General features: G+C 43.7%; 1 protein-coding gene across 6 annotated transcripts in view; it reads right to left on the reverse strand.

Annotated features, from left to right (window-relative positions):
* Window positions 1-1573: 1573 nt before the first annotated feature.
* Window positions 1574-13417, reverse strand: part of LOC126987030 (uncharacterized) — a 29730-nt gene continuing 17886 nt past the window's right edge. For 5 of the 6 annotated variants that reach the window (XM_050843680.1, XM_050843679.1, XM_050843678.1 and 2 more), the window contains exon 3: window positions 1575-2695. In XM_050843680.1, coding sequence (XP_050699637.1) covers window positions 1639-2695 — 1057 coding nt within the window. In that variant the 3' untranslated portion in view covers window positions 1575-1638. Of the gene's footprint in view, window positions 2696-13417 lie in introns of all 6 variants that reach the window. The other variant, XM_050843681.1, reaches the window with a different exon arrangement.

Consider the following 13417-nt stretch of genomic DNA (forward strand, 5'->3'; position numbering starts at 1 on the left):
TTGGCTCAAACACTCACTATCGGCCCCATGCAGACTCCTTATGTTATGTTCTTACACACCCAAACACACCCACACCACGTACAAAAACATACTGCAGGTGGCTGGGTGAGGCCCCTTGGTTATCTTTCTGACGTCGTGGCATTCCTATCTTATCATTATATCTATCTTATCTTCGCTGCCAACACCACCACCACCACCTCCACTACGACCATCCCCACCGCCGCCACCACCAGCTTCACGGAACAGTTAACACTCGCAAGGAAAGGCATGAAATCTCCCTCTCTTCATGGGTGTCAGAATGGAGTTGACGGGCTCTTGAGAGTATGTGGAAAGGTGACTTGATGGAGTGTATCGATTTAGCGGATACGTGAAATGAGGTGCTGTTTCTTGATACTATGAAAGGTGTGAACGAAAACTCCCTCCTTATACATATCTCTAGAGCAGCATTCCTTCTTATGTCTTATCTACGTTGAGGGGTGACTCTTATATCATATCTCCCTTTACAAGCTCAAAGGGTTAATGCGACGGAGATGAGCACCGAGGTAACGCGCACCCAATTTACTTCCTTGGTGTGAAATAAAATGGTTTGTTGAGAGGTACAAGGTAGAGATGATATATAACTGTAATTCATTTATCTCTAGAACAACCTTCCTTATGAATATAGACAGGTGACTCACTCTACTATATCTCCTTCGTGTTTGAGTGAAAGAAAAAGGCTCGTTGATAAGATACAAGGTAGAAATGATGATAATTGGATTCCACATATCTCGAGAGCAGCCTTCCATCTTCGCTATTTCCTCCTTCCTGTGACTTAAACGTTTCAGAGGGGAGAGTGTCAACATCCCTCTCATTGCTTTCTCTTCTCTCGCCCTACATACGATATAAATGAGAAATACAACTCATGTATTATGAACATCCATCCTTCTCCTGTATTTCCTCCTCCCTATGACTTAAACTTTTCAGAGAGGAGAGTATCAAGATCCCCCATTCTTTACTTCTTCTCTCGCCTTTGTGTGGCATCGATGACAACTACAATCATCGTATCTAGAACAGCCTTACTTTTTCTCTATTTCCTCCTTACTACTTAAACTTTTCAGAGAGGAGAGTATCAAGATCCCCCATTCTTTGTTTCTTCTTCTCTCGCCTTTGTGTGGCATCAATGACAACTACAATCAACGTATTTACAACAGCCTTCCTTTTTCTCTATTTCCTCCTTACTACTTAAACTTTTCAGAGAGGAGAGTATCAAGATCCCCTATTATTTGCGTCTTCTTCTCTCGCCCTTGTGTGGCATCAATGACAACTACAATCAACGCATCTAAAACAGCCTTACTTTTTCTCTATTTCCTCCTTACTACTTAAACTTTTCAGAGAGGAGAGTATCAAGATCCCCCATTCTTTGCTTGCTCAATCGCTTTTGTGTGGTATCAATGACAACTACAATTATCGTATCTAGAACAGCCTTACTTTTTCTCTATTTCCTCCTTACTACTTAAACTTTTCAGAGAGGAGTTTCAGGTCCCTCTCTTTGCTTTCTCCTCTCTCGCCTTTGTGTGTTAAGAGTAAGAGCAAACATTCAAGCACTCTGGAAACTCACGTGAATAAAACAGACATGAGAACAGCAAACATGAACAGTACTCACCTTATTCCTGCTGGGTGTGGGCGGGGCGGCGGCGGTGGGGGGCTGGAAACGGGTGCCGCGGAGGGGGAGGAGCAGGAGTCGGGGTGGGCGGAGGACGGGGGACAGGGCGAGGGCGGGGAGGCAAGCTCAGACTCCGGCGCTAAAGTCACGTCATCGCCGTCACCGTCAACCTCGCCCGTCACCTCCACTTCGGAATACAAGTCAATGTTCGCGTAGTCGCTCTCACTATACGGCGATGTCTCATAACCCGAGTCCTTGGTGAGCTTTCTGGATGACCTCCTCTCACGCTCTCCTCGTTCCATAACCCGCCCGTGCCCGCCCTCGCCTCCCGTGCCATCAGCGTTCACGGCGTCACTCTTTGCCTTACGCGGCGGGAGGTTCTCGTAGATGTTCTCCGTCGGCGATGCGTCAGGAGAAGGCGGGCGCGAGGAAACCGACTTCGGGAGGGTTGGGGTGGTGGAGGAGGACGAGGAGGAGGATGGGGATGAGGTGGATAAGGCCTCTGGGGATGGGACTGATGGTGGAGGCGTGGATGAGGCTACCGTGGATGCTGAGAGCTGCTGCGGGGAGGACAGGGGCGTGATGGATGACGTGGAAGACTGGTCAAGGGTGGATGAGACCGGGGATGCCAAAGAGGTCCCACTTGGGCTACTTTCCTGCCGCTCCAGCCGCCCGCGAGCTTCATCCCGCAGCGTTTTGTTGTCGTGGTAGGAGTAGCGACGCTTCGAGGCGCTGTTCCCCTTCTCGCAAAAGCTGTGACTCCTTTCCTTCTGCGTCGGGCTCATGGAGTGGTTCAGCTCGCGTTCTGATGTCCAGTTGTTCTTCTTCTTCAGTCCCTTGCCCTCGGAGTGGTAGCTTGGGTTGGAGCGGGATAGCCTAGCATCAGAACCATCCCTGGCTCTCGCTCCTCCTCCGCTTGTGTCGTCCCGCGCGCTCCGGCCAAGGGATCGCAGGAGTCGCGCGGCAGAAGGGAAGCGCCCGCTCTCTCGTCTCTCCGGGAGGTGCCGCGGAGAGTTAACGTCACGAGGTTCCTCACCGCCCTCATGGTTACTTCTGCGGAGGAGAGAAGGACGGGGTGTGAGAATGGGGGGTGGTAATAGTAGTAGTAGAAGTAGTAGTAGTAGTAGTAGAGACAACGGTAAAAAGAAGAAAAAAGTCGATAAGGAAGAGAGAGAGAGAGAGAGAGAGAGAGAGAGAGAGAGAAGTAATAAAAAAGAAAAAAATACAAAAACAAAGCAGAAAAATACACAAATAAACATAACTGCCCGAAAGAAAGAAAAAATGGAAAATAAAGAAAAAAATACTTTCACTAATAAGGAAAAAAAATCATGGTCATTATATATCCTATCCATACATATCCATAGTGTACCGTATGTATGTATGTATGTATATAAAGGAACACACACACACACACACACACACACACACACACACACACACACGCTCACAGTCCCCCAGGAAACGCGTGGTCACAGAAAACTGAATCTTCCCTCGCGGACTCGTCTAAATTGAATCCCTAACCACAACGGCCTTCTATAGCTCTACTCTTTTTCTTCCTCCTCCTCTCTTCTTCCTTTCCTCCTCTGTTTTCTTCTTCCCCTTATACTTCCTCTTCTTCTTCCTCCTCCTCCTCTTCCTCTGTTTTCTTCTCCCTCCTTCTTCCCCTTATGCTTCCTCTTCTTCCTTTCCTCCTACTCCTTATCTTTTTTTCTTCTTCCTCCTTCCTCACCTTCTCCTCTTTCTCCTTCTTTATCACCCTCATACTCCTCCTATATTTTTTTTTCTTATCTCGTCCACTCTGCTCCATAGTTTAATCCTGCTCCTCTTCCTCCTCCTCCTCCTTTTAACGCTCCAACACCTCTTCCTCCTTCACCTCCTTCGCCTGCATCCAATTATGTACCACCTCCTTCACTTCCTCCTAATCCAGTGGAGGAGTTAGGAGGAGAGAGAGGAGAAGAGGAAAATAAGGTGGAGGAAACAACCACAGGGGAAGGGTGAAGACATGGAGAGGAACGAGAATGAAAGAAAATAGAGAGAGAGGGTGAAAGTGGAAGAGAGGAATGAGAAAGGAAATGGAATGAGAGATGAATTTGTAAGGAGAGATTGAAGGAGGAGGGAGTGGAGAACAATTCAAGCGAGAGAGTAAGGGAAGGAGGAAGGAAGAGAGGGAGGGCGTGGGAGAAGAGGGAGATGAAGGAGGCGTGGAGGGTGGAGTAGGCGTGGAGGGGGCGTGTCCAGCCTCCCCAAGATAGGCATCGCGCCCACAACATGAATTTCTGGGGGTGATGGTCAAGGCTGATTCAATTTGCACCAGCTGATTGCACACACATAATTTTTGCCCCTTCGTCCCTTTTAGAAGCCATTCATTATCGTCCTGATGTGTGTGTGTGTGTGTGTGTGTGTGTGTGTGTGTGTGTGTGTGTGTGTGAGCTACCATATCCTTTTATCTCTTTTTTTTATTTCCTCTCTCTCTCTCTCTCTCTCTCTCTCTCTCTCTCTCTCTCTCTCTCTCTCTCTTGTCAACCACTATTCAACCTTATAAGACGTTTCTCTACCCTTTCACCCGCTATCCTGTCCTGCCTTGGTCCCTACTCTTGTCAAGACCTATCCTTCACCTTACCTTAATCTTACCCAATACTCTTGATCTCTTTAACCCCTCCCCCTTCATATTAACCCCTCCCCCCTTCACCCCTTCAATTCTTCATCCACTCAATTCTGTTTCAATATTATCACAACATGGAGACCTTATCCTAACCTCTCTCTCTCTCTCTCTCTCTCTCTCTCTCTCTCTCTCTCTCTCTCTCTCTCTCTCTCTCTCTCTCTCTCTCTCTCTCTCTCTCTCGGGTCAGGGCCAAGGGATGATGTGGTCCAATATTAGAAATGATGTATGTGTGTGTGTGTGTGTGTGTGTGTGTGTGTGTGTGTGTGTGTGTGTGTGTAGGAAAGGAAAAAAATATAGGGCAAATAAACAGTGAGAGAGAGAGAGAGAGAGAGAGAGAGAGAGAGAGAGAGAGAGAGAGAGACTAAATACTTGAAATTCAGCTAATCGTTAAAAGGAAGAGAAAAAAAACATTAAATACCGTCACACACACACACACACACACACACACACACACACACACACACACGGAAAAGAGGGGCAGAAACAATAGAGGGAAAGAAAATGGGGAGAGGAGGGATAAGAAGAAGGGAGGAAGAGAAAGAGAGAGAGGGAAAGACGAAGGTTCCGTTAGAGAGAGAGAGAGAGAGAGAGAGAGAGAGAGAGAGAGAGAGAGAATATTACCAGTCAAGGATTATTATCACAATGGCATAAATTTCAATGCTTACAAACGTGTCTCCGTGGGTGAGGTAACCGGAGAGAGAGAGGAGCCCTGCTGGGGGTGAGGCAGGCAAACGTCCGAGCAAAGGTCACCCCGCCTGCCCTGCCTCAGAACCTGTTTGGCTCGCGGCGGCCACACCACCACCGCGGGGAGGACTGCTGCACCTCTCTCTCTCTCTCTCTCTCTCCCTTCAGGATTAGTTTTTGCATCCTTCGTATCCTTTCGTATTACATTCTCTCTCTCTCTCTCACAGCATCTCTTACTTCTCTAAATCCCTCTCTCACTATTTTCTCCTTTGCTGCAAATCTCCATATCTCTCTCCCTCTCCTCCTCCTCTTCCTCCTCCTCCTCCCTTATCATTCTCCCTCGGCAACGTTCTCTCTTCATCTCTCCTCCATTGTTTCTGCTCGGCCTCCCCCGCTACCCCTCTCTCTCTCTCTCTCTCTGATGCTAGTGTGCCTCATCCTGCAACGGCGAATCCTCTAACTTCATTTCCTCGCCTAGTTCTGTCTGCCCTAACTTCTACAATTCTCGGGTTGGCACTCTGAAAATTTGGCTGTCCGTCTGTTAGAAGCTCCACGCATAATACAACCTGACCCAGCGTATTCCCTATTCTTAAACGTCACTGATATGCATTCAACTTGTCTGTTCTAAATGAGTCTCGCTTCCCGTCTCTCCGTTGGTCTTTGTGTGCCTCTGAGCTGTCTAATATAATATGCAGGAATACAGTTACATAGGCCTTATAGTCCGTCCCCCTGACCTTGACTAATGCGGTGTTGGCAATATGGCAAGATCGGCAGTGTTGTTGTTATGGGTGATGTTCAGGACACGTTCTACTCATGTATATTTTCACCCGCAGAGAAGATAAAAAAAAATAATACAAAAAAAAAAACAGAAATTATGCAATATACTTTTCTTTTTAGCAACAAAACACAATAAAAACAAATGCAAAAAAGAAAAAAAATACAACACCTTCTCCTGATGTATTTAACGCACGAGGAGAAAATACTAAAAATACACAAAAAATAAAGGAAAATAAATTAATACAATACGAAATTTCTAGCAACAAAACACAATAGAGCAACAAAATATAATACAAAAAGTACCCAAAAAATAATACAGCATACTTTTCATCACTAACATATTATATACCTGACTGATGACTGATATTAACCGATATTTCCTATGATAATACTTTTTTTAATGGACGTCGTAATGTATTGGAAAAAATCTGGGTTTGATGTCATGTGGAGCAATGATCTAAGCTACCCCTCTCTCTCTCTCTCTCTCTCTCTCTCTCTCTCTCTCTCTCTCTCTCTCTTGCTGTGTGTGTGAGTTTCCTTAAATTCATGGCGCAGTAGACTGACTGACTGACTGATTGACTGACAGATTGACTGACGGACATACTGACAGCTCGTAACCAATACCAGTGTAAACTGAACACACACACACACACACACACACACACACACACACACACACACACACACACACACACACACCTGCGAAGCCCCGTTACCTGTTTCTCTCTCTCTCTCTCTCTCTCTCTCTCTCTCTCTCTCTCTCTCTCTCTCTCTTGATAGCGTTTTTCTGTCGTTATTTTGAACAGAGCGGAAAAAAAAATAACGTAAAAAATTAGTGACAGTAACAATGACGCAATCGAGGCTTACGAGAGAGAGAGAGAGAGAGAGAGAGAGAGAGAGAGAGAGAGAGAGAGAGAGAGAGAGAGTATAGACAACCCAGTAAGCTAAAAGTATGAATATGAAAAAGAATATGGGAAATAATTGATACCTACCACTATTACTACTACTACTACTACTACTACTACTATTACTACTACTACTACTATTACTACTACTACTACTAATCCTTCTCCTTTTCCTTAACTTCTCCAACATCACCAAACCCACACACCAAAAAAAAAAAAAAAAAAAAAAACGAAATTAAAACCACATGATAAGAAGCATAGAGGCAGGTAAGCATATAATTAAGTCCACAGGTAAGTCCCATCAAGGTGTAGAGGGGTCAGTATCGTAGCCTTACCTGACCAGCCCTTTAAATTCCCTCCCTTCTCCCCTTTTCCCCCACCCCCGCTTGCTTCTATTAATTACTACATCCGACTCTCTCTCTCTCTCTCTCTCTCTCTCTCTCTCTCTCATTACCTCATACCTGGGTCACCTTGCCTCCCCCTGACTCACTCACTCACTCACTCACATGACTCACTCTCTCTCTATTTTTTCTTTCTTTTTCTTTCTCACATAACCTCAAATAAATAAACACTAACTCTCCCTTCTGTCTCTCTCTCCCTTTCTCTTTCTTTCTCTGTCTCCTCTCTCTCTCTCTCTCTCTCTCTCTCTCTCTCTCTCTCTCTCTCTCTTTGTTGTTATTTCCCTTTCCTCTTCTCCTTTTCTTTCCCCTTCGCTTTCTTCCCCTTTCTCTTTCTTATATACTCTTCCTGTTTTACTATTCTCTGGGGTTCTTTATTAATTTCTTTACTCTTTGCTCATTTATGTTACTTTCTTCATAAACTATTTACATCTTGAGCAGCAGACAAACACTTCATCTATAACATCTTCCTCTTGCTTCACTCCTAATCATTGTTTTCTTCATCTCCTTTACGTGACTCTCTCTCCTTCCCTTCCAATCTCTCCTTCAACTTCCCTTTCCTTCCCTTCCCTTACTATCTTTCCTTATACTCACTTTCCCTTCCCTTCGTCTATCTCCTTAAGCTACTTCTCCCTTCCCTTCCGTTTATATATTTTCTTATACTCACTTTCCTTTCCCTTCCTCTATCTCCTTCAACTTCCTTTCCCTTCCCTTCCTCTATCTTCTTTAACTTCCTCTCCCTTCCCTTCGTCCATCTCCTTAAACTTCGTCTCCCTTCTCTTCCCTTTCTATCTCTCCTTAAACTCCCTTACCCTTCCCTTCCTCTATCTCATTTAACTTTCTCTCCCTTCCCTTCCCTTCGTATCTTTCCTTAAACTCCCTTTCCCTTCCCTTCCTCTATCTCCTTAAACTTCATTTCCCTTTTCTTCCCTTCCTATCTCTCCTTAAACTCCCTTTCCATATTCTCCCCTTCCTATCCCTTCTTGAACTGTCTCTCCCTTCCCTTCCCTTCATATTTCTCCTTCAATTCCCTCTCCATTTTCTTCCCTTCCTATTTCTTCGTCAACTCCCTCTCCCTTCCCTTCCTATTTCTCCTTCAATTCCCTCTCCTCTTCTCTTCCCTTCCTATCTCTTCTTCAGCTTCCTCTTCCTTCCTTTCCCTTCCTATCTTTCCCTTAACTTCCTCTCCCCTTCCCCTCTATTTCCATTTCCTTCCTACCACTCCTTACCCTAAATCATTCACACTCTCTTTTCCTACCTTCCCTTTTCCCCCTCTCCACACCCTAAATTATTACTCATTATTGCGTATCCCATTCCCTTCGTCTTCTTCTTCTTCTTCTTCTTCTTCTTCTTCTTCTTCTTCCTCCTCCTCCCTTGCACAATGTCCTCACGTAACCTCTCACCCCTCAACCCCACCTTTCTTCCTTCCTTCCTCCTTCCTCCTCCTCCTCCTCTTCTTCCCTCACCTCCCAACCTCCCCTTATATGTCGCCTCTCAGAAGAACTAGTATGCGAGGAATTTTAAGTCCTTGCTCTTAATTCTCTCTCTCTCTCTCTCTCTCTCCATATACAATTTCTTCACTTCAATTACAATTATATACTTTTTTTCTTCAGTAAGAGAACAAAGGAAATTAAATAAAAACTTGCTTGTATAATTATTAGCATTGAGTCTGTGTTTGTAGATATGCTGGTATATAATTTTCTTTTAGTAGCATTTCGAAACAGTGTAATACTTTGAACCACGTACGAGGATTATGACGTTAAAATAAAAAGAAATGAAAGTTTCGTATAAGTGGTAGCGATGGAAAGAGAAACAGACTCCCATGTACAAATATAAATACACACACAACTTGTTAGTGAAAACGTTGGTGCTAAAGCCGTGTAATAGGCCTAACACATGCAGTAACAACGATGCCAGATTGTCGTACTCAGCCGCTTATATTTCCCGACTTTCTGCCCCAAAACTGTCTTCTGGGCTCCACTAACGAGACTCATTTATGGTTATCGTTAAATGAGTTAGATCCTGATGTCTCTTGGCAATAGTTAGGCGTCAGAAACGGGTAAATACTATGTTCTGAGTACGATAACGTGGCAACGGTGTGCAGTACTAGGCTTAAAAAAGAGTTGCGCAAGACAGTGTTATGAAATCTTTGACCACAAGGAAGTGTATCATATATTTAAGTAAATGATACCATGAATTTCTGATCAGTGGAAACATTAGAAGGAGAAACACATACAAGGAACATACTAAAGGGGAAAAAACACACACACACACAGACACAGATACATAAGAGAGAGAAACATACAAAAAACTTTAGAGAAACACAGAAAACATACTGAAGGGGAAAACATACACACACACACAGAGACATTAGAGAGAGAAACATACAAAAAACTTTAGAGAAACACAGAAAACATACTGAAGGGGAAAACATACACACACACACAGAGACATTAGAGAGAGAAACATACAAAAAACTTTAGAGAAACACAGGAAAGAAAACATACTGAAGGGGTAACACATACACACACATAGACATTAGAGAGAGAAAAAACATACAAAAAACTTTAGAGAAACACAGAATAGAAAACTTATTGAAGGGGAAACATACTTAAACGTCAGAGAGAGAAACATATATAAAGAACAGTAGAGGGAAACACTAAAATACGGGACATACTGAAGGAACACACACACACACACACACACACACACACACACACACATTGATTGACTTTCACTCCTTAATACAGACAAACTTTAGAGAGAGAAACGCATGCAGAGAACAATAAAGGGAAACAATTAGACAAGGAACACACACACACACACACACACACACACTAACTTTCCCTCCTTAAAGATAGTGAAATAAATAAAAAAAAGTGACAAATTTTCCGTGCTTTCACAAAACACAAAGGAAAAAAAATAGGAAAACACGGATGCTATTTTTTTTTCTCTCTTTCTATCTTCACTTTCATCCATCAGAGAGAGAGAGAGAGAGAGAGAGAGAGAGAGAGAGAGAGAGAGAGAGATTAAGCAAGTGAGAAAGGCGAGGAACACCTTATTTGTGAGTGGTGTTGGTGGTGGTGATGGTGGTGACGATACTGGTGTGTGTGTGTGTGTGTGTGTGTGTGTGTGTGTGTTGGTGGTGACGGCGGGGTAAGGAAACAGTGAAAAGGTGGTGAAATATTTAAGATAGTGGTGATGAAATGGTGATGAAATGGTGAAATAATAGAGCTAGTGGTGTTTATGGTGATGAATAGGTGAAATGGTGATGAAATGGTGATAAATTGGTGTTGAAATGGTGATGAAGTGCTGGTGGTGGTGGTGGTGGTGGTGGTAAGGTCAGTATCTCCCCAACGCTTCCCTCACGAAAGAAGTGGAACGAGGAGGAAAAGATTGGAGGAGGAGGAGGAGGAGGAGGAAAAGTGACGGAGAGGTAGCGGTGAAACAAAGTAATGGGAGAGGCTGGGTGGTGGTGGTGGTGGTGGTGGTGAAGGGGAGTTATGGGAAGGGAAATGGAGGTGAAGGGGAATGGAAATGGTTGTCTAATGGAAGAGTAGATGGAGATGATGGGTTTGGAAGATAGTGGTGGTGGTGGTGGGTGATGGTGGTGGTGGTGGGTGATGGTGATAGTGGTGGTGGTGGTAGTGGTGGTGGTGGTAGTGGTGGTGATTGAGGTGGTGGTGGTCAGTGCAGTTCAACCCCACGTCAACTCCATTCCCTTGACCCTTTAATAAGTACATTTCAGCACACATTACACACCCTCTCTCTCTCTCTCTCTCTCTCTCTCTCTCTCTCAATAGACAACTGGCCCTTTCTTCCCTTTCTTCTTTCATTCTTTCTTTCTTTCTTCTTTTTTTCTTCTGCTCTTTCTTACTTTTCTTTTTGAGAGAGAGAGAGAGAGAGAGAGAGAGAGAGAGAGAGAGAGAGAGAGAGAGAGAGAGAGAGAGAGAGAGAGAGAGAGAGAGAGAGAGAGAGAGAGAGAGAGAGAGAATGGGAGAAAAAGGATAATATAATGATTGAATGAAGTAAATAAAGATAGATAAAGAGATAGACAATGTGTGTGTGTGTGTGTGTGTGTGTGTGTGTGTGTGTGTGTGTGTGTGTGTGTGTGTGTTTCTTGCAGAGTCAGGTCTTGCAACACATACTCTTGGACACTGTAAACTATATGAACTCTCTCTCTCTCTCTCTCTCTCTCTCTCTCTCTCTCTCTCTCTCTCTCTCTCTCTCTCTCTCTCTCTCTCTCTGTCTGATCCAAGATAACCCTGTTTGAGGCCCCGCCCTGACCCGACCCACGTTCATAATAATTAGTAACTGTTATTGTTTGTCCAGTAATTCAGCTGTGAGGATTTACGATTTGTTGTTATTATTATTATTATTATTATTATTATTATTATTATTATTATTATTATTATTGGGGTGTGTAACTATATTATTTTTCTTCTTTTCCTTTTCTTTTTTTTTCTCCTTTTTTCTTCTTCTTCCGTATATTAGTGTTTCTTCTCATTATTATTTTTGTCCTTGTTCTTGTTCTTTTTATTATGAAAGAAAAAAAAGATAGAAAGATAGAAAGAAAGAAAAAACAAATAAAAAAACAAAGGAAAACAAAATATAAAGGAAAATTCAACGACAAAGAAGAAAAACTGAACGAATTTGGAGGAAAAAAGGAAGGAAAGAGAAAGAGAGAAAAAGAGAGGGAGAGAGTCAAAGAATAAGAAAAAGAGAGACGAAAAGAATGAGAGAGAAATAGAGGAAGAGAATCAGAGAATAACGGAGAGAAACGGAAAATAGGAGAGAAAGAAAGAGCGAGGGAGTCAGAGAGAGTGAGGGAGGCTGCATCTCCTCATCTGACGGGGTCGCCTTAGGTCAAAGCATCATCCAGGTAAGACAGAAGCAGGTAGGCGGCGGAGGCGTGGCCGGGTGAAGCAAGGTGAGGTCAAGTAAGGTCACAGAGAAGAGAGAAAGAAGGGCAGGGAAGGGGAGAGAGAGGAGTGGAGGGCAGCAAGGTTAGAGAGAGGAGAAGGAGGCGGAGGGAGAAAGGAGATGTGTGAGAAGGGAAATCAAAGAAAGGAAGGGAGGAATAAGTGAAAGAAAGAAGAAAAGACAGAAGAAAGGAAGGAAGGAAGGAAGGAAGGAAGAACACAAGAGAAGATAAAGAGGAAAATGAAAAGGAGGAGAGAAAGAAAGAGAAGGGGCGAAGGAAGGAGGAGGGGAAAAAATGTGAGGGAAGGGAAAGGGAAGAGAGATAGGAAGGAAGGAAAGAAGAAAGGAAATTAAAGTAGGAGGGAAAACAAGAGAAAAGACATAAGGGGAGGAGGAAAAATGAAGAAAAAAGGAAGGAAAACAAGAGAGAGAGAGAGAGAGAGAGAGAGAGAGAGAGAGAGAGAGAGAGAGAGAGAGAGAGAGAGAGAGAGAGAGAGAGAAAGGAATGGAAGTGAAGAAGGAAGAGAAGGAAAGAGAACCAATGGAAGGAAGGAAGGAAGGAAGGAAGAAAAAAAGAGAAAGAAAATAAAAGGGCGTGACCAGGAGGAGGTCGAGGGCGCGACGAAAAAGAAAAAGAAGAAAAATAAAGAAAAATAAACAGAAAAAGAAAAAAAAAAGATACACGAAAAAGAGAAAAAGAGAGAGGGAAACCTTGGAGAGAGAGAGAGAGAGAGAGAGAGAGAGAGAGAGAGAGAGAGAGAGAGAGAGAGAGAGAGAGAGAGAGAGAGAGAGAGAGAGAGAGAGAGAGAGAGAGAGAGAGAGAGAGAGAGAGAGAGAGAGAGAGAGAGAGAGAGAGAGAGAGAGAGAGAGAGAGAGAGAGAGAGAGAGAGAGAGAGAGAGAGAGAGAGAGAGAGAGAGAAACAAAACAAAACAAAACAAAAAAAACAGTAAACAAACACAGACATAAAAGTCGAGGAGTAAATTCACAAGAGATGAGGAAAACTTTACGCTTTTCTTCATTCTTTTTCTTATTTTCTAACTTCAGTGAAAGCAAAATGAGGAAGAAAGAAAAGAAAGCGTTAAAGGATACACAGAATAAGTGGAGGTTTGAAAAAGAGGAGGAGGAGGAGGAGGAGGAGGAGGAGGAGGAGGATAAGCAGAATGGGACGAAAGGGAGGAGGCAAAAAGGAAAATCAAAGAGAAGAAGAAGGAAGGAAGGAAGAGAGAGAAGGGAGCGGAAGAGGGAGGGAAGGAAAGAAGGAAAGAAGAAAGGAAGAAAATCAATGTAGGAGGGAAAACAAAGGAGGGGAAAGGAAGAGAAGATGCGAGGTATAAGTCCCTGTGTGTGGAGGTGGTGGATCTGTTTACGAGGAAAATTATTGCAGGTAAGAAAAAAAGAGACGTGAAAATCAAGGTACAGAAGAAA

The sequence above is a fragment of the Eriocheir sinensis genome, chromosome 63, assembly GCF_024679095.1.
Source record: "Eriocheir sinensis breed Jianghai 21 chromosome 63, ASM2467909v1, whole genome shotgun sequence".
Taxonomy (NCBI): domain Eukaryota; kingdom Metazoa; phylum Arthropoda; class Malacostraca; order Decapoda; family Varunidae; genus Eriocheir; species Eriocheir sinensis.